The sequence below is a fragment of the Columba livia genome, chromosome 1, assembly GCF_036013475.1.
Source record: "Columba livia isolate bColLiv1 breed racing homer chromosome 1, bColLiv1.pat.W.v2, whole genome shotgun sequence".
In the NCBI taxonomy this organism is placed as follows: Eukaryota; Metazoa; Chordata; class Aves; order Columbiformes; family Columbidae; genus Columba; species Columba livia.
The window spans coordinates 210,156,763-210,176,658 of record NC_088602.1 but is presented as its reverse complement, the minus strand read 5'-3'; the positions used below and the strand labels follow the sequence as shown (position 1 = coordinate 210,176,658).

The window sequence follows — 19,896 nt, the reverse complement described above, 5'->3', positions numbered from 1 at the left end:
TTCATCTGTCCAGGGAATGGTCAAGTGAAGAAGGTGAGACTTGCTAAAGGCCATGAGGAGTTCAGGGTCAAGCTGAGGGTCTAGAGCACAAGTGTGATGGAGTGGCTGAGGGACCTGGGGGGTTCAGCTGGAGAACAGGAGCTGAGGGGAGACCTTCTGATCTCTGAACTGCCTGAAAGGAGCTTGGAGCCAGGGGGGGTCGGGCTCTGCTCCCCAGGAACAAGCGCCAGGAGCAGAGGAAACGGCCTCAAGTTGCGCCAGGGGAGGTTGAGGTTGGATGTGGGAACAATTTCTTCCCCAGAGAGCTGTGGGGCATTGGAACAGGCTGCCCAGGGCAGTGCTGGAGTCACCAGCCCTGGAGGGTTGGACAGATGCAGAGATGAGGTTCTCATGGGCATGGTTTAGTGGCACTGTTTCGTTAATGGTTGTACTCCATGATCTTGAGGGTCTTTTCCCAACCAAAATGATTCGATGATTCTATTCTATGATTCTATGAAAGGCCATGGGATGAGGCTCAACTTGCCCACCCAGTCTGACATGGGGAAATAGAAATTACCACCTTTCTCTCTGTCTTTCTCGAAGAGTTCCTGCTTCCAGATGAATTATGAACTACAATCACACATGTCAGCATTAACACACTTTTATTTTACAAAAATAAACTCAGAGGTATGTCACCTGGTTTTGCACAGTAGTTCTGCAGGGCAGGTGGTGCAGTTGTGAGTCTCTGGACATCTCTGCTTTCAGATCTCTGCAATCAGATGTTTCACTCTCCTCATACCACTTTCTTTCCTGCCCATAATTACAGTTTTACAACATCTTTTTTAAAACGTCCCTTGTCTCTTCATTTTAAATGGTTTGTCTTGCTTGTCCAGTCTCTGAGGTGTCCTGGAGACACTTCACACAGCTCCATTTCTCTTTGATTTAAACACGGCAATTGCAGCTGATCATGTCCCTCTGACTGGTTTTCGATAGCAAGGAAAGAGAAAACAAAGGGGATGTTGGGTGTTGGCTGCAGCTTTGGCTTCTTCTTGGGCCTCACATGCTCACAGTGGCTTGGGAGGTCCCTCACATCATGATGTTGTCTATGTCAGGTTATGTCACATGTCAGACATACATAAAGCAAGTGTCCTGATCCAGGCCAGGTCCTGGCACCATTTAGTGATGGCCAGGAGAAATGGGAACATAGAGGACACACAGACCTAGCTTGGTTTTGGATGACTCTCCACAAAGGGAGTGCAGACACAGTGCTGGAGGTATCTACAGCTGCTTTGTGAAGCCTATACTATATCTTAATGCATATGCCCTGGGTAAAGTGTTGGCTGGGAAGAGGTTCACTTATTACCTGGTGCTGCTGGGACTGGATTTCAAGCACTGAGAGTGGCTTCCCCTCATGCAGTATCTTGCAAAGAAGGAGGACACCAAATGTGGGCACTGACCAGGCTAAATGGGCCAACTGGTCTACCTTGACTGCCTTTATGGTCAACAAAGATGGGCTCCCTGTGGAGCCCAAGGAGCGATGCTAACCCTTGTAGTGTAGGGAGACAGAAGATGGCACCCACTTTGGACTGGCTGCTCTGGGGCTGCGAATCACTCCTTCCTGTCCAGAAAGTCCTTCCTCCTCCCCAGAGAACACTTCAGCTCTCCATGATGGTGTCACCTGTCCTAAACTGGATTTAGAACAATGAATACTCACGCTACCTTCCTCCTTGCAGAATGGGAAGCCCATTGCATATCAGAAAGTTCATTGCATATCAGAAAGACACAAGTGGATGATAACAGCCTGTGCGATGGTCTCGATTTTATGCATAATAGGTGCTCGTCTAAAAAACAGCCAACAAAATCTTGTTGAAGATAGCCCTACTCATTGCAGAGGGGTTGGACTAGAGGACCTTTGAAGGTCACTCCCAACCCAAACTATTCTATGATTCTGTAATATGATTCTATGCAATACAGATCACCTGAAAACTCTGAAATGAACCTGAAATTATAGATCTCCACCTTTAATTTCTTTCTCTTTTTTTTTAACATGAATTCAAAAACAGAGGCGATGAACTTCACCAGTGTTTTTTAATGTATTGTGGAGAACTAATGCATTTCACCTGATGCCCAGAGGGGTTGTCTCCATGCAGAGGAAAGGCTGAGAGTGGAGCATCTTTCTGGGAAGGCTGGTTTCAGCCACAGCTAGTGCACTGCTTGGCATCAGTAGCATTTGCATTACTGTCAGGAGCTCATATTCCCTGTGGTGAGCTACCACATGCCTGGAGATGATGAAGAGCCACCCAGACTGATCCCATGAACCCTAGATCTGGCAATGGGACCCCAGTTGGACTTCCAGGAGTGTTTTTTTCCCATTGAACCTCTGGATGAGGTCAGTGCGGGGATCACAAGATGGTCTGGATTGGGGCAGCTCCACCAGCTTCAGGCTCTGCCCACGGCACTTGGTGGCTGGAGGTGCCAGAGAGATGCTTGGATGGAGCAGTCCAGGACTCAGAGGGCACCAGCCCCCAAATACCTTCAAACCTCAGCCCTCAGAAGGCACAAGGTGACTGAGCTCAAGATGTGCAAACTATCAGGACTATCAGGACCCAGCACTGACTGACTCTCCTTGTCTCCTACAGGTCCACCCGCATCCCATCAAGAAAGATGACCGAAGAGAAGAGATGTTCAGGAGCACCTAGGAGGGGCTGGGGAGGACCAAAGTGAGCTGGGATTGCGAGGGGAACAAAACCTTGCAAACTAGAGGCATACCTCCAAGTCCTCTCTTGGTCCTGGTGGGGCACCGTAAGTCAATGGAGGTTGGCAGATCATGGGTGGTTTTTCCTGCTTTGACTTCACTCCTGGTTGGAGGAGGAGGAGGGTTGGAGGGCTCAGGGGCTGCCTTACCTGCCGAGGTTTTGCACCGTCGCTCACATCTCCACTTGGTTTCGAAGCGGTTGCTGTTCCCTCGGCATCCCCCGAAGATGAAGGGCCGGCAGGTGTTTGATTCTGTGTGGTAGTACCAGAGTAGGACGTAATTCTGGCAGGAACCCTCGTCCATCGGCTGCAAGCAGGAGGCTGCAGAGAAACATCCCCCACACCTACTTGTATATTGGACCCAGGTGGGAAGAGGCCACACTCTGCCACCTCCATCCCACCCTGGGCAAATATGTGGGGCTGGTCCAGGGACCCCCACTGCCCCGCAATCAACACTTCACCCCAAAGTGATGGGGTTGGCAGAGCAAAGGGCACAGCAAGGAACAAGGTGGGGCATCTGGCAGTGGACTTCCACAGTGGGACAAGCACAAGGCTCCTGGTTGCTCCATGGCACTGTCCACCCCTGTGGTGCCCACCATGGTACTCTCTGACCTCTATAAGGGGGTTATTAATCTCTGGGTCATAGAATCAGAGGATGGTTTGGGTTGAAGGGACCTTCAAATCTCATCCAGTCCAACCCATGCCATGAGTAGGGACATCTTCACCATCTCAGGTTGCTCAGAGCCCTGTCCAGCCTGGCCTGGGATGTCTGCAGGGATGGTTCATCCACCACCTCTCTGGCCAACCTGGGCCAGGCTCTCACCACCCTCAGGGCCAACAATTTCTTCCTTATGTCTGGCTGGAATCTCCCCTCTTTTAGTTTGAAACCATCACCCTTGTCTTTTTATAACAAGTTCTGCTAAAAAGTCTGTCCTGGGGGGGACTTCACAGGGGCAGTTACATTTGGGGTGCTGCCTGGTGGGGCTCTCACCACATTTTCCTGGTGGAGCAGGACCACACTGAATGGGGTAAAAACACCCTCCATTTTGTTCACCACCATCTCAACGCCCTGGGTCAAAAGCAGCTGATTTAAGCCAAGTCCAGAACTGAGTTTTGAGCCTCTGTGTGCTGGCACGTGTAACCCTTTCAGTGCCACATTCCCTTGATCTCAATGCCAAAAAAGCACTTCCCGCCTGGGGAAGTGACTTCCCCAAATGTCACTTAATTCAGTGCATTTCACCTGGTAATGGACTGTGGGCTACTCGGCGCTTGTGCTGAGAGGGACTGGTTATCTGCTGTGCCCGAGGAGCTGCTGGGGAAGCAAATGGAAATCAAACATAACGAGGCCATGCAAACAAATTAGCCACCATTTAAATATAGATCATTGAAGCCTAACATGGCTTCCTGACGGCTAACAAGTTCTCTTAATAAATGTCACAGAGCAATTGGTGAGGGGAGGGAGAAACCGGCGGCAATAAAATTCTTAATGGTGTTAAACAACTCAGGGAGAAAGGTTGGGTGTTAGTCAGAGAAACTGGAAGTATTTGTGGTTGTTTGCAGGAGATAAATGTCAGGCCAGAGTTTTGTAAGTCTGCGAGCTTTGAAAAGCCAGGAGCGATTGTAATCTGGCAGTAATAACCCTCCGATTGCAGAATCCTGTTAACATTTAGAGCGTCTCTCCTCACTCATTGCTTAGCAGGGCAATTTATGAGCCCTCCTGCCTCAGAGCCGGGCTTTAATGGGATTGTCGGCTGGCAACGGCTGCAGCTGCGATTCAATAACATGTGGTGGGCCCCATCGATCTGAAACTGCCCAGATCCCAAGTGCTGCCTTGATATAAAGCGAGTTTAAACCCAGATGTTTGACGTCTTCAATGTGCGACACAGACATCAGGAGAGTGCTTGGGGGTAGGGAGGATGAAGGTGATGATGGTTAGGATCAGGTTCTAGACTTAGCTGGATTTGGGGAATATGTTTGGTTCTTAGCAGATTACACAGGTCAACACCAATGGGTTTGACTTAAAACTCTTCCCAAAACTCTGGGAAAGGGCCATGACGGGTAATAAATGTCAATGCATATAAACTGTAGGTCAACAGCTTGTATAGGCTACAACTTGTTTTGGGGTATAAAAGTATGTGACATTGGGGTGTCTTGCTTAGTGTGAAAGTGCAATGTGTTTTTTCTTTAAAGAATTATTTCTAGAGTAGAAGTACAGGTTGGCCAACCCATGTGCTGGTTGACCAATCAGTGAGCTGACTGGCCAGCTTTTGTGCTGCTTGACCACCCATCTGCTGCATGGCCGGTCTGCAGAAAGCTTTGTGCCGTAGATGCTGGGGGAACAGAGTTTGTGCAGGATCGACGTATGGACGTTGTATTTTAGATGGCTCCATTCTGCTGGGATGAATCTGACCCTCTGAGCATCTTCTTCTCTGAGATAAAGCACTGATGCCGTTCCCTTGCCTGTGCCAATGACAGATCCATCCATGCTACCCAACTACTGGTACCCAGTTACTCCTCCTGGTGACAAAATCTGAGCATATCTTAATTTCTGACTTTATGAATTGCAGGAAAGAAGTCTAAACTCTCACTCCTTTTGAGTCCTGTCCTGTCTTGCAGTGCGTTTGGACTTTGAGCACCAAATGCAGAAAGATCTCCACAAGCAAGCCCATATTCCCCTATTCCCCTCAAGACTTAAAGCCCAGCTCTGATGAGGTCAGAGGGTCCATGGGTGGCTGTGGCACGGATTTGAAGATGTGATGGACCTAGAGGAGGACAGCTCACATGAATCCTTCTGGGCGAAGGTCATTTCCAGGTTGCTGCTAAAATTTAGGGTAGAGATACCCAGAAAACCCTCAAGCCAGTCAAGTCAAAGGCTGCTTGTTGCCTCCATCAGCGTCCCAGGGGATGGGCAGGACCACAGGGTCTGGAAAAGCCACCCATGAGCCATTATCCCATAGAGACAGAAGGGCGATAGCCAACTGGTAACTCTTCTTTGCCAAGGAGACCATAATGCTCATCAGGTCTGCATGAAGACGGACCAAGCATTCCCTCATCGTAATGTTCCCCATAGTGGTTCATGACCAGAAGAAAGGGTAGATGATCTGAACTGCAGCTAAAACTGCCCCATCCTATCCTTTCCCTGGAAAGATGGCCGTTCTCAGCCAGGTATTAAAGGATTTCCCTGTGTCCATCAGGCTCATCTCTTGGTTTTTCCACCTGGTCACTGTGTCCCAGTTCATCCCGAGGTGGTCCTGGAGCCTCCTGAGGAACCAACCCATCTATGCTTACAGAATGGGCCACAAACCTCCCTCCAGCCCCTGGGCAAGTAGCAGGACATAATTCACCTCCCTATGGCCGAGCAGTCTTCATCCCCAAAAATGATGGTTGCACCTTGGCTGGCTGGTGCTGCTCAAGATCCTATTAGGAGCTTGATAATACCATGTTCAGTCTTGGATCATGCTCTTGTCCTGTCCCGTTGCCTGGTGTAGCAGTAAATGTGGTGTGAGGAGATGCCACAAACTCACTGGCGTTCGTGTACAGGCAGGTCTGTATTGCACGTGTCTTCAGGGCAGGACCTTGGCCATTCTCTCTCCCCCAATCTCTTGGGCAACACAAATGGACAGAAATAGAGCCCGTTGTTTTCCCATTAGCTGTAATCAGCAGTTTTACCCATTAAAGGTTTTATGAGGCCCTGGACAGAAATAGTCTGTAATAGCTCGAGTGTTTGGTCTCAGAGATGTAATTTCTGGCTGACAGGAAGCTTTACTAGAAGTTGCAAAGAACATAGTGAGGAGAGGGGAACAAAATCAGCTTGAAAATGGCTGCTTCCTTCCAGCCTTTCAAAATGCATCCTTTTGAAGGTGGTCATCACTGAGATCACACATATTTGAATTTTCCCTCACCCACTAGGGCCATCAACTCACAACTCACATTGTGTTCACAGACCAGCACCTTTTCAGCACAGGAGCATCGCAGTGTGGGACCCCTCATTGGAAATCCCATCACTGCCTTATTTCTTTCCAGTCTCAGGGTATAGAATTTAGCGCTGGGTTCATGGAGTGCTCCAGAAGATACTGGATGTCATGGCTGGATGGGAAGCACGCAGCCCCACAGCTGCACTTACCTGCAATAAATGGAGGTGGCTCCATGAAGGGCTTCACTGAAGTCACCGATGTGGTCACACTCTGAGTTTTGTTAAGCATTTCTTCCTGGCTTTCACCATCTCTTCCGGTGTGTTCCCGAGGTGGAAAATACCCATGGAGTTGCCTGGTGATTTCAGCTGCCTCCAGACCTGTGGATTTAATTGTTGGTTCAGTGAAGATGAAATCTGGTGCCACATTTTGGAAGTCACCATGCTTCGATAAATGGTTGTAGCTCAACAAAATTACTGCCACTGCAAAATACAGTATGGGAGACAAGTCACAACACAATGTCTCATTGGCCAAAGCCTACAGACCATTGGGTACGTGGTCAGGGTAGAAAAACTACTTCCAAATCACGTGTACCCTAGAGAAGGGCAAGCAATTAAGGAGAGATTGTACTGTCTACTGTCTTCTCAAGAAAGGGAGCAGGGAACACACTAAACTTATTCAGAATAGAGCTGTTTTTGAGGAAGTGGTTCCCAAGAAGTGTGCTGGGCTTTCTTGGGACCTCCATGACAGCATGGGCATGTGCCCAATGTCAAATGGGATGGAGTCATAATCAAGTCTACGTGGATAATTAAACGCTGCTGGATCAGCATCTCCATGGGTTAAGTCCCCTGAAGTGCTGAGCACTGCCAGTTTTCTCAGGTCAGACTTGTTAAGTTACGCACATCCAGCTGTGTGTCTGGATGTGTATGAGGCTGTGGCTCCACCATCCTCCACACTGGGGATATCTGATGTCCCGCGCCTTGAGGGACAACCGTGATCTGGACCAGGCTGGCAGGCACATTAGCACAGCAGGTATTTTAGGAGTTCTGTTTTTATGGTGGATGTGCAGAGTTTGCAGGTAGAGGACAGTAGATCTAGTGGGGCCTGGTTGTGCAAAGTGAACGGAAAAACCTGTTTTGAAGCAATATGGACCAGCAGACTGAAGTAAACCCAGAATAATGCTCTGTGATGTGTTCACTGTGTGTTTTATCTGGTCTGTTTTCCTTCACTAACTTACTGTTTTAACTAATGATCCTCTGGGAATGAGGGATGGAAAGGACCACGTGCTCTTGGCTGAAGGACTGACCAGCCAGATAACAAGCAGGGCCCTTGGGTAACATCTGAGTCATGAAGGCAAAACACTTCAGCGAGGGTTGTCCTTTGCAGGAGCATAGAGGCTTCTGTGTCCAAGAGCATCCACTGCAGGATTCATTTGCTCTGATTTATTTGCATTACAGATTTATTTACATTCAAGCTATGGGACCATGGATAGACAACAGGGAGAGGTGATGCCTACCCTGACAGATTTGCATTCTAAACACAGAGCAGGAGGGGAAACAGAACCTAGAAAGGACTATCTCATGTCTAGCGTAACTAGGAATATCCCACACCAGGAGAGCTCCCAGCTACCCCAGGCACCTACAATTATACTGGATTCTTATGTCCAGGACAAGGTTGGGGCTTCTTCATCCACCTCTCTGTTAAAGTCCTTGCTTTGTAAAATGCTCTGCTTTTGTACACTATGAAACAATGTGTTATGAAGGCTAAAATATAGATATATATACACATATATAATGTAAGAGTTATAAAGGAAAAATTAAAGCAAATCCATTCCTGGAAAACATGAGTTCACTGCAATTTGAAATCAAATTGCTGTCCTGGAGTTACTCCTTTGTCTATTCCTGTTTAAAACATTAAAAACACACTGTAGTGTGGGACCCTTTCCAGGTCTAATGGTGGCCTTTCCTAGTAGGAAACACTCAGATTAGATGAGATGTCACAGGGCAACCGAGGTATCAAAGCTGGGTTGACAGATACGACACAGATCTGTGAGACAGATCTGGAGAGGATCCAGCAGGATATGTAATCTGGTTTCTACATGGGCAACTAGGTCAACACCCAGGGATGAGGATCAGATCCAGAGTTGGAAGCTTTCCTCCAGGTGCCTTCATGTGAACTGAGTGTCTCCAGAGCCTACTATGGCCAGCTGAGATCCAGAGCCTGGTTCAGTATCTCCCATGGAAAAACTAGACCCTGAATCACTAGACAAAGACACAGAAGAACCAGGTCCTCCCTGAAGCACAGATGATGAGCCCCTGAATGAACGTGGGTGTCTCTTTTGAGGTTGGCAGATTTGGCCTCCAGACTCCATGGACCATGTGCATTAGATATTCACAATGGGAGCTTAAATGATGAACAGACACCTGCACTGGAGCTTATCACGTTGATGGTTTGGGATGGTGGAGCAACAAGATCTGTTTCGTGGGCAGGGAGAGGTGTTCCTGTGTTAGGAACAGCTTTGATCCTGTCTTGCAGTAGAGGGTAGAAGCAGGAGACCCTCGTCGTCCCTCTCAACCCTGTTTTCTCAGGTTCCTCTCAAGAAACACCCACCACCAGAGCCAGGGTCTAAAAGCAGTCAGTGATCCAGCATCATTTTCTGCACTGAATCACAGAAAAAATGCACTTATTCTTAACAACATCTTTTCACTTGCAGTTTTAAGGCAGTTTTGGGGCAAGGAGAACATCCTTTACTGCGTGAATTCACATGCATTTCTATGTAGACATTAGAAGCCTTACCCCTTTCCATAAGCATCCTTCCCCACTCACCTCCACAACCTGCAAACATAAGACAGACAGGGCATAGTTTGCGTGCTGCTTCTTTTTCCCTATATAAACAACATTTTTCAACAAAATCATTCTTTTTACAGGCAGTGCATGCTTTCATGGACTATTTTTCATCCTTTTTTTGCCCTGTTTTCAAAGCGTTCAAAGGGCACCTTAAATCTCTAGGTAGAAAGGAGCATGACTACATAGAACCACAGAATCACAGAATAGTTTGGGTTGGAAGGGACATTCAAAGCTTCTCCGGTGGCACCCCTGCCATGAGCAGGGACATCTTCACCAGCTCAGGTTGCTCAGAGCCCCGTCCAGCCTGGCCTGGGATGTCTCCAGGGATGGTTCATCTACCACCTCTCTGGCCAACCTGGGCCAGTGTTAAACCACAGATAATAAAAAGTGCCTTCCTTATATCTAGTCTAAATCTCCCTTCTTTTAGTTTAAAGCTGTTATCCCTTGTCCTATCACAACTGGTCCTGATAAAAAGTTTGTCCCCACCTTTCTTTTAAATACAGAAAGGTTGCAATAAGATCTCCCTGGATCCTTCTCCAGGCTGAACAACCCAAACTCTCTGTCTGCCCTCATAGGAGGGTGATCCATCCCTCTGATCATTTATCCTAATGTCTGAAGCATCTTGGCAAGCGTTCATGAACCAAAACCCCCCTTGGCCATAGGAAGACCCCAAGGAATAGGGCAGGAGTGGGGCAGCAGGCCCCAAATAGCCAGACTTCTGCAGGGAAAGAAAATAAAGATCTTAAAAGCCTGATACTGTTATGATGTTGGAATTATGTGATAAAAACATGCCCAAATGCCGTGCTTTTTGTTACTGTTGTGGTGCTGGTTGGCAGTTATTCACTGCCACAGAGGAAAGGTCTGTGTGTCAAGAAGTACCACAAAGTAGACAGAAATTAAGATGTTATCAGTCAAAACACAGCTTCAAATTTTACCCCGTGACCCAGCGCCTTTCATCAGTCAGCAGGGAAATGGAGATGACCAGGGAGGAAATCTTCACTGAAAAAAATCACGGGGGAAGAAATGGGAAGAGAGAAGGTTTAAAGGTAAAATATTAAGTTTGAGGAGGAGGTCAGGATTATGGCAGAGATCTCACAGCCCAGAAGACCATACTCATCTCCGAGCATGGAGAAGCGACGCGTCCCCGCTTGCTGCTAATGGGATGATATTTGCTCTGCCAAGTCAGCACATGCTGGAACTCAAATTGCTCCAATTTAGTTGCTGGCAGGTGTCAGATTGGTGGCCCCTAGCATGGCTTGCTGGATGACTTACCGCATCTGTCTCTCATTTCACTCCTGACCACCTCCTTCAACTCTTCCTCCTGTGTCAGGGGGGGAAAGCAGAGGTTAGCAGTGATTTTCTGCTCTACCATCACCTCCCTCCACTTTCTGCCCCATTGCAACTCTGCTTGTCCCATCAGAGGTGGCCTCTGGTGAAACCACCACAGCTTGGGTATGGCCAAGATCAGGGACATACATTTGGTGTCACAGGGCCCTCGGTTCAAGATTTGTGGCTCATCAGGGAAATTATTCCCTTTGCAAATTCAAGGCCATCCTGTAGGCAGCTCCTCTTGCCAAGAGCAGCTGGGATCCCCAGCCCAACATGAGGGCCATGACACACTTCAGCCCCAGGCTGGCTTTCCAATTAGTCTCCGCACTCTTTGGCACTGTCCCAGGAGCCATGATCTCTCATATGTTCCTCACCTCTGAGAAGCTTCTTCAAGCCACCTGCATCTGTGCAAAAGGGCTGCTCAAATCATACTGTAGGCCTGACCCATGGAGAAGGGCTGTAGCATTAGATTTAGGTGAGGTGTAGGTTCACCTCATCCAGTTCTTCTCCTCTACCTCTTTACCAGATCAAGCTATTCCCCACAAAGCAAGACATCTGGTCTTATGGATTTTGAGCCTATCCTTCAGCCCTGGGCCAGCCAACTGCTGCTGTTTCAGTGGAGCATCTTCCACGTGTGATGGTTGGTGTCCAACTGCACTTCACGTGGTCACTACCTCTTATCCCTTCTAGAGCTGACAAATTTGGGGGTACTTAGGGAACTGGCCTTACTTCAGCTTATTTCAGTTACCTTTGCCTGTAACACCCATGGTAAAACTAATCTTGCCTGGCCTATGTGCAATGGAAAGATGAAAGTGCATCATCGTGTTAGTCAAGTGGCACAAACCACACTTGTTCAACAGAGTGGAGCTGCAACATGGACCTTGTCCAGACCCCTGTGGGTCAACCATTTCTCCAAAATTTATAAACCCACAGCAACAGCTTCTGCAGTAACACCAGCTCCCTAATCGCTTTGAAAATGGGGTATATTTCTCTCCCATGCTCTTTCTTTTTATTTGGTCAGCCCTGTGGCATTGGCATTGATCCTGTGTACCAAGCAGAAGTTTAAAGCATCACAGGGAGGATGGGAGAGGGAAAATATGCCATGGGCTCTGGGTGGTTGTTTGGGTTTGGCATCGTACAGCCCAGCACCACTCCCACCCTGGTTTGTGCACATCTGACGTCTCTGGGTAATGGCCAACACTCTCATTTCCCAGATATTCACTGAATGAACCTGTTTCTCAGCATTTCCCTCCTCCCCTACACCACTTAGGCGTAGTTTGCCCTATTTTCTGTAATAGGATGTGATCTTGGGCTAAAGTACTCACAGAAAGACCAGGATCTCCCTTTTCTCCTTTCTGGCCAGCTGGACCATTTTCACCCTGTTAAAAACATTTAAGTTATTACAAAAGCTCAGCAGATTGTCCATTAAATGCTCCAAGAATAAGTGCACCTTAGGGAGGAAATGATACACCGGGAAGGGGCAGATGGGGAAAAAGACTCACTTGTTTTCCTATAAATTTTAGAGACATCTGTGAGTAGCTCACTGAGCAGAAAGGAGCGGACTCATCCATGTGCAAGAAAGCAAGAACAAAAGTGTGTATCAGAGAGCTGGGTGCAGGGTCCCAGCTTTTTTCGGGAGCTCTGCTCTGTCCAAACGGCAAAGATGTTACCACCTACAATTTAAGTCAGGTTTCTTTGCCCTTTGTAAGTGGCCACAAAGGTTGAGGTGGAAGCACGAAGAGGATCTGGCCTCCAGAGAATCTCTGGAAACCAGACCATGCAGAACATTGCAAGTGGGATTGCAATCCTAGCCCTGAAAAGATCAAACAGAGCTTTGCCAAAAGGGATTTTTGCCTCCTGGGAGACAATACCTTAAAAATTTCTCTGCTCAGGACCAGCAAAACTGGATTTGTTGAATAAAAATACTTAAAAATATTAAAGGAAAAAGAGCAGAGGAATAATGATCTAAATTAAAGCTGCGATGGTCATTTTTCTCAATTCGCGCTCACTTATAGGGTCGGGAGCATGAGGAGAAATTGAATTACCTTTCTCCAATACAAGGAGCTAATGCAATGCCACCTTCTGATGCAAAAGGCCCTTGTGTCAGTGTTGGCAGGACCTGAAGTGCGTAGGGATGGACGCAGAATGTGGGTTGCAGGTTGAGATCTTGAGATTAAGGTCTGGTTTTATTCTCTGATGTGCATTAAAAGGCTGAGCATTGCCCCTCTGTACTGAAGCACTGCACTGAGTACTGTTTTGCTCTCAATCTGCCATGGCAAACACAGCTGAGGATGTGCTGGCCCAAAATATGTTTTCCCAAAGAAGTCTTATATAAACCAGCTGGCAGCCCACAGGGCTCACAGCAGTTGTCCCAGCTGGAGGTACCTTTGGGTAGAAGGCCCATGTCCAATGCCCAGCACTTGGGTTTAAAATGCTCTCTGTGCTTTTGTTGTTGCAAAATTTGGAGAGCTGAGAAATGTAATCTGCAAAGTTCGTTCACCCGGGCCCAAAGCAGAGCTCTGCACAGCTGCAGGGTGGTGAAGAACCTCACTGGGAGGTGAGTTTGGCTCATCCCTATACTGACCATTTCTCCTTTTTGCCCGTCCATGCCCGGGGGTCCCCTGAGGCAGAGCTGAGGTCTCCCCCTTTTCCCTCTTGGACCCTAGAGGGGAAAAAGGGAACTCAGTTAGAAATGCCCAAGTACCTTCCAGAGGTATCCCACACCACCGGTTGGCATTTTCCCCTGAAGCCCAACTTGGGCATCAGCAGGTGGAGATACTCAGAGCCCTCCGGATCTCAGATATTCCCCAGACAGATCAGACATAGAGAACTATAGAATAGTAGAATAATTTGGATTGAAAGGGACCTTCAAAGCTCACCCAGTTCCCCCACTGCTATGAGCAGGGACATCTTCAGCAGCTCAGGTTGCTCAGAGCCCCGTCCAGCCTGGCCTGGGATGTCTCCAGGGATGGTTCATCCACCACCTCTCTGGCCAACCTGGGCCAGGCTCTCACCACCCTCAGGGGCAACAATTTCTTCCTCATGTCCAGCCTGAATCTCCCTCCTTTAGTTTAAAACCATCACCCCTTGTCCTGTTGCAACAGGCCCTGCTCAAAAGTCTGTCCCATCTTTCTTATTTGGCCCTTTTAAGTATGGAAAGTTGCAATAAGGTCTCCCTGGAGCTTCTCTTCTCCAGGCTGAACACCCCAATTCAGGGCCCTGGGTCTTTCTCCCTTTGACCTGGACAAGCACGAGATGTTTCCTCTGGTCCCTCCCTGCAGAAAGGATGGATGCTGCAGGGGCAGAAGACAGTTTTGTCTCTCTAACACTCTGTCTGTCCCAGCACTGATTTAAGAAACAGAGTCTCAGCAGAAGGAGAAGGACTTGCAGATGGAGATAATACCCTCCCACGTTAGAAATGAGGGTGGCCTCGCTGCTGCAGTTCAGACCCAGGGACTTTCTCTTTTAATTTAGGGAAAAGACAAGTAGCAGTGTGGGTGTAGAAAGTGGCATCTCACAGTCTTCCTTTAATCAGTGTCCAAACGAAAGCCATTTGTTATCTCATACAGGGCTTTCTGAGCATGCAGCGCTTGTAACTGCTAATATAAAAACTTCCAGCCTTTTTAAACATACATGAGGGGATCTCGTGTGTTCAGCTCCTTCCTCCCTTCTGTGATTCTTTTGATAAATTTTTCATTGCAAGGTACAGCCTGGGGAGCAAGGGAAAAAAGAATAATGCTGCTGCTATTGTCTAAAGCTGTATCTAGTCAATTTTTTATTGTTCTGGAAGGGTCTTTCTACACCAGCATCCCTTTAGGATAAGGCTTGGGGGTAGTCCTTCCTAATCACCCTGTCAGTGAAGCACTGGGTGGGATTCAGCTGTAGCTTTAGGCTGCTGAGCAATGCAAGAGGCCCAGAGCACCCCCTGTGCCCTTGCACCATGGACCAGATTGCTCTAGGTTAAGCTTTTATTTGATGGAGTCTCAGGACACAATGCAGATGTTCCGCTTGACCCTCTGTGTGATGTGGTCCTTGCTGCACCACCTGTGTTTTCCCCTCCTTAATCACTTCTTCCCTACGATTTAAACCCCAGTGTTGAAGTTTTGTTGTTGTTGCTATTGTTTGTGTGTGTGTGTTTTTGTTTGTTTGTTTGGTTGGTTGGTTTGGTTGGTTGAGCAGGGTACAAACTTTCCCAATATAAGATGCTCTTCCTTTGTAAGCAGGAAAAACAGGTTAAGAATCAATAAAGCCTACATAGACGTCTTTATACCACCCAAGTCTGAAGTTCTGCAGGGGGATGTAGGACAGGGAGACCTTTGAGACTCAGGAGAGCAGCTCTAATGAAGTGCAGCCGCATTCAGACTTTCACATAAAATTGGGTCCGAATTGTCTCAGCTTCTATCCTCAAAAGCCAAAGCAATTTTCACCAGTGTATCTTTACCAGCACAGTCCTGAACCTTCAGATGCAGCTACACATCAGCTAAATTCTCCAGGCTATTGAATGTGCTTCTCACTTGGTGAAGGATAATCACTGGTGATTGGTGTTTGGATTGTTTGGTTGCGATAATTCAGCAGGGCATAACAGATTAAAGAAGAAAATCCTGCCAGAGTTCTCTACCTCTTTTCCCTGTTTTCAAAGCAGCAGCACAATCTAATTGCTATTTAGCAGAAAACTTAAGTATTTTACAAACCATATGTGTGTGTGTGTACATGCAGTCTCGAGATACATACATACATGTATATATACACATGAGGATTAAATCCTTACACATATTTATATAGAAATATATCACTTAAGGGTGAAACACGGCACAACAAGTATCTGTCACACTCACAAGGTGGCAGGAGTTAAAACAGGGTTATCCCATAGACATCTTATGGATAATAGTTGATCATTCAGGTAGACAGCGAACTCCAGCTTTTTTTGTATTCTCAGTTCTTTCATGTTAATTTATGTATTCTCTTGTCCAAGTCTGAAATTCAGCACGAGTGAGAAGGGTATTTTCACTTCCAGTCCTCTTTCACTTGAAAAGTTCTTTGTTACTTAATAGAAGCTGTCTAAGGGTGAGTGATTAACATTAATCTCAAGCATCGTCCCTCTGCATTGTGTTGGCAGCAGCGAGACACTCTTCATTACCATAGAATCTGGGGGCAGCATGTTCCTGCTTATAAACAGTATTAGCATGTCTCATTTCCAAGTCTTTTTGTTACATTTCAAAAGGTGCCCAGCATGTCTTGCATGCAAAGACACTTGTTAAGTATGGCCCACAAATGGGGTCTGAAAGCCACCAGCTCCTTCCGAAACCTCGGCATCCTGCTCCCCAGATAATTAACAGGAGGGGTTCACCTGATGCCCTGCTAACTTGAAATTATCAGCCTTCCTTTCTTAACTGAGAGGTCACATCTTACACTGCAGATAGGAAAATAAGAGAGGAAAGGGGGGAAAAAAGTCTCTGGTGCTAAATGCACCAAGAGATGAAGTAAATTGATCACGATCCCACAGAAATACATCAGACTTTATACTCACCTCCACATGGGAGATCTCAGATGTCAGCTTGTAAGGGGTGTGGAGATGTACATGAGCCATGGTGACATGTGGGGGCACATGTGGGGTGCTATGTCACATGAGGACCTCACCAGGGTTCAGGGCATGCTACAGACCACTTGCAGCTCACCTGTGGTCCTGGTTCACCCTTTGGCCCTTGAGGTCCCTCTGGTCCAGCGACTCCAGTCTTCCCAGGCCATCCCATTTGTCCTTTGAAGCCCGCCAAGCCAGGAACTCCCTTGGTCCCCTGAGAATCACCAACAGAGCAGTTCAAGCACAGGTGGTTTTGAGATGGGCCAGTCAAACATCACCCGAATGCTTTCATGGCATTGGCAACAAGGGTAGACCGTTAAGTGTTACGTTAACAGTTGGACTCGATCTTGAAGGTCTTTTCCAACCAAAATGATTCTGTGATATATGTTCTGCTCTTTCTGCTGTTGTGCTATTTACAGACCATCAGTAGGACAGTAGAGATCACTTCAGCTTTGCTCTCCACCTTTACTTGTCCAGAAGGCACCTTAGTGCTTGGTGACACGGACACGTGTCTCTCTGGGAAGATGCCCAATAATTTCCAATGCCCAGCTCTCCCTGCATATGTAAGTAGAGTCCTTTAGAATCATAGACAAGTTTTGGTTGGAAGGGGCTTTCAAAGCTCATCCAATCCAACCCCTGCCATGAGCAGGGACATGTTCACCCAGCTCAGGTTGCTCAGAGCCCCGTCCAGCCTGGCCTGGGGTGTCTCCAGGGATGGTTCATCCACCACCTCTCTGGGTAACTTGGGCCAGTATTTAGTCTGTAACACTGGAAAAACAGACTCCTGAGGAAGAGAAAGGGTATTACCAAGAGCTGATCTATCAATTCCCTACTCATCTGCACTGTTGAGCTTTCTCCTGGAGCTGCTGTGAAAAGAAAAGGCTTCCATTAAACACAGTAGAAGGAAAGACCTCCTGTCAGCCCAACACCCAACCTTCAGCAGTGGCTGAAGCCACATGTTTGTGGGAGATGAGAAGAACAGGAGAGGAAGGGAGTGATGCTTCCCCAGAAATAACCTCCTGGACTCCAACCACTCACAACTCAGTGACTTAGTGAGCCGGAGATGTTGCTTTACAAAAGAAGTACCCTCAGTGTTTGATACAGATGACCATGAGTGGATGAGGACTGGGAGAGCTGTTATCAGCAAAAGCAACAAATTCTTTAAGATCCAAACTCAGCTGGAGACCAGATGGTGGAGCTGAACGTGAGAAGGGCCCAAGGGGCTGGAAAATGCCAAAAGACTTTATGAGGGCTGCTGGGATTATTGTGTGTGGTTTTTTGTTTGTTTTCTTTTTTCCAAACCAGTTATTGTTTTAACCTGTTTTTTTTTCACTCCATGGGAAGGTACAAATTTTAGACGTGTTCTTTTAGCAAAGAAAACAGAAAATTAAGCAATTCAGAGAAGGAAGATCAGTGGGGAGTGATCAAGGTGGGGAATCCTGAAGGAGCAGAGCCCAGGATCAGGTCACCTTGGAGACCTTTCCTGCTCCCATGGCCAACCTGCCCAGGAGGCAATAGCATTACCCACTTTTTCTGCCCCACAGCATCCCAGGCACCCTGGGCATGGTGGTGTTGAATAAACTCTGACAATTAATCCCACTTCAAGGGTTTGGATGACTTTTCCTCATCCTAAGCAGGGACCTTTCTGAGGTTTCATACATTGTCAGAGTGTGAATTTGAGGAGACCTCCCTCTCCTGCCCTTTCCAACTGCAGTCCTAGCCTTAGTGCTCCAGACAGTTGACATTTGCCCACTGGAAAGGGTACCTATGATGTAGAAAGTGTATAATTTTGTTAACTTGACCTGATGGATGTGAGATTTATTCTGTAATAAATGGCAGCTCGATGCAGTCTGGTGAGTACTAACCTTTTCTCCTTTCTCCCCAGGAATCCCTGAGGCACCATGGTCCCCTGATGCTCCTTGTTCACCCTGGATAAAACAAGATAAAATAATGGCCAACGCAGACTTGTCAATGTTACAATTTGCTGAACAAACCAACTCTTTTTCAGATTGCAGAATCATTTACTGAATGCGACACAGCAGGATCTCTCGGTTTGCACATTGGTGATACTAAAGGAGAATTAAATAAATGTCACTAAAAAGCCCCATGACTTGACACGTGCAATAGTGCTTGTGGAGCACCAGGGCTGGGTGAACCTGGTTGAGTCTTGCAGTGACGAGTGAAGACGCCCCCACTCCAGGTTGTCCAAGTATCTTCCTTCACCCAGATCTATGCTGGAATAAAGTCAGAATAACCCTATTTGTGCCCCTTGAAAGAAAGAATCATGTTGCAGGGGTGAATTTACAACATCTGCAAAGTTTTTAGGAAACCTCCTACTTGTAGGCAGATGCATAATTTAGATATTCACCTTTGGTCCACATGGTCCATCTGATCCTGGGATTCCTGGTTTTCCAGGACTGCCAATTTCTCCCTGTGGATGAAAAAGCAGTGGATGGTCTATAAGCTCCCAGAACCTCTAAAATATTGGGAAAACTGGCTCCAAAATGGCAAGGTAGGTAGTTCTTTAGGGGGGAACATGTTGCCGCTCCTGGTAACAGAAAGCCTAAGTATAGGCAAAGTCCTGCTTCAGAACTCCAAGCCCCCCTACAGGAAAGCAGGTGGGAAATTCACTGAACAGTACTTCATTTACTCAATAGGCCAGGCTGTTGAAAGAAAATATTAATAACAACAACAACAATAACAACATATCCCATTGGCTGAGCTAGTAACAGCTCCCTTACTTCTTACCAAGCTTCTCAAAAACCTTTCATAAAAAGACCACTAAGGGCCGTTATCCCTGTTTATAGAGGAAGGACCAATGATGCTGACAACCAGAGTGATGTGCCCAGCAGTAATTGCAAATCGAGTTCAGGCAGTTGCTAAGCCACAGACCAGGAGGGGATTTGGGAAGGGTCTGTTGATTTTTAGTTTTACTTTTTTCACTCCAGACTATCAAAAAGTTCCCTGTGAGATTTAAAACCTCCTCATCCATGGCTCCCTTCTCTCCATGGTCACATCCCCCTGCACTGCAGCCCCATACCATTAAGGGGGACTTCTGGCAGCATCAGGGTGTCTTCTTCATGTGGCTTCTATCCTGGGGATAAAAGGGAAAACTGCTGGAAATGGGGCAGCCAGAAGAGGATGGAAGGCTGGCCTGAACTCACCTTGATGCCCTCGGCTCCGGGAGCACCGATGCGTCCTGGTAGCCCTCGTAAGCCCTGAGGATAAAACAGATGATGGGCATTGAAGACAAATGAAGGTGAGGGCAGGAGGGAAGAATGCTGGTGTGCACAGGGCTAGTACTGATGTAGGGCTACAACTTCTTCCCTTCTTCCCTTGCTCATGGCAAGGATGTTGGAGGCAGCTGGTCTCTTCTCCCAACTAGGAAGTGATAGGACGAGAGGAAACGGCCTCAAGTTGTGCCAGGGGAGGTTTAGATTGAATATTGGGAACAATTTCTTCCCCAAAGGGCTGTGGGGCATTGGAACAGGCTGCCCA

At 47.4% G+C, this 19,896-nt stretch overlaps 1 protein-coding gene across 2 annotated transcripts in view; it reads right to left on the bottom strand.

Annotated features, from left to right (window-relative positions):
• Window positions 1–624: 624 nt before the first annotated feature.
• Window positions 625–19,896, bottom strand: part of LOC102087515 (collagen alpha-1(VII) chain) — a 120,510-nt gene continuing 101,238 nt past the window's right edge. For both annotated transcript variants that reach the window (XM_065049330.1, XM_065049331.1), the window contains 12 exons: window positions 19,563–19,616; window positions 18,767–18,829; window positions 18,264–18,326; window positions 16,496–16,612; window positions 13,405–13,482; window positions 12,146–12,199; window positions 10,764–10,812; window positions 9,441–9,479; window positions 6,857–7,024; window positions 3,974–4,045; window positions 2,884–3,054; window positions 625–958 (listed from right to left, as the gene is read on the bottom strand). In XM_065049330.1, the coding sequence (XP_064905402.1) occupies window positions 945–958; window positions 2,884–3,054; window positions 3,974–4,045; window positions 6,857–7,024; window positions 9,441–9,479; window positions 10,764–10,812; window positions 12,146–12,199; window positions 13,405–13,482; window positions 16,496–16,612; window positions 18,264–18,326; window positions 18,767–18,829; window positions 19,563–19,616 (942 nt within the window). In that variant the 3' untranslated portion in view covers window positions 625–944. The remainder of the gene's footprint in view (window positions 959–2,883; window positions 3,055–3,973; window positions 4,046–6,856; window positions 7,025–9,440; window positions 9,480–10,763; window positions 10,813–12,145; window positions 12,200–13,404; window positions 13,483–16,495; window positions 16,613–18,263; window positions 18,327–18,766; window positions 18,830–19,562; window positions 19,617–19,896) is intronic.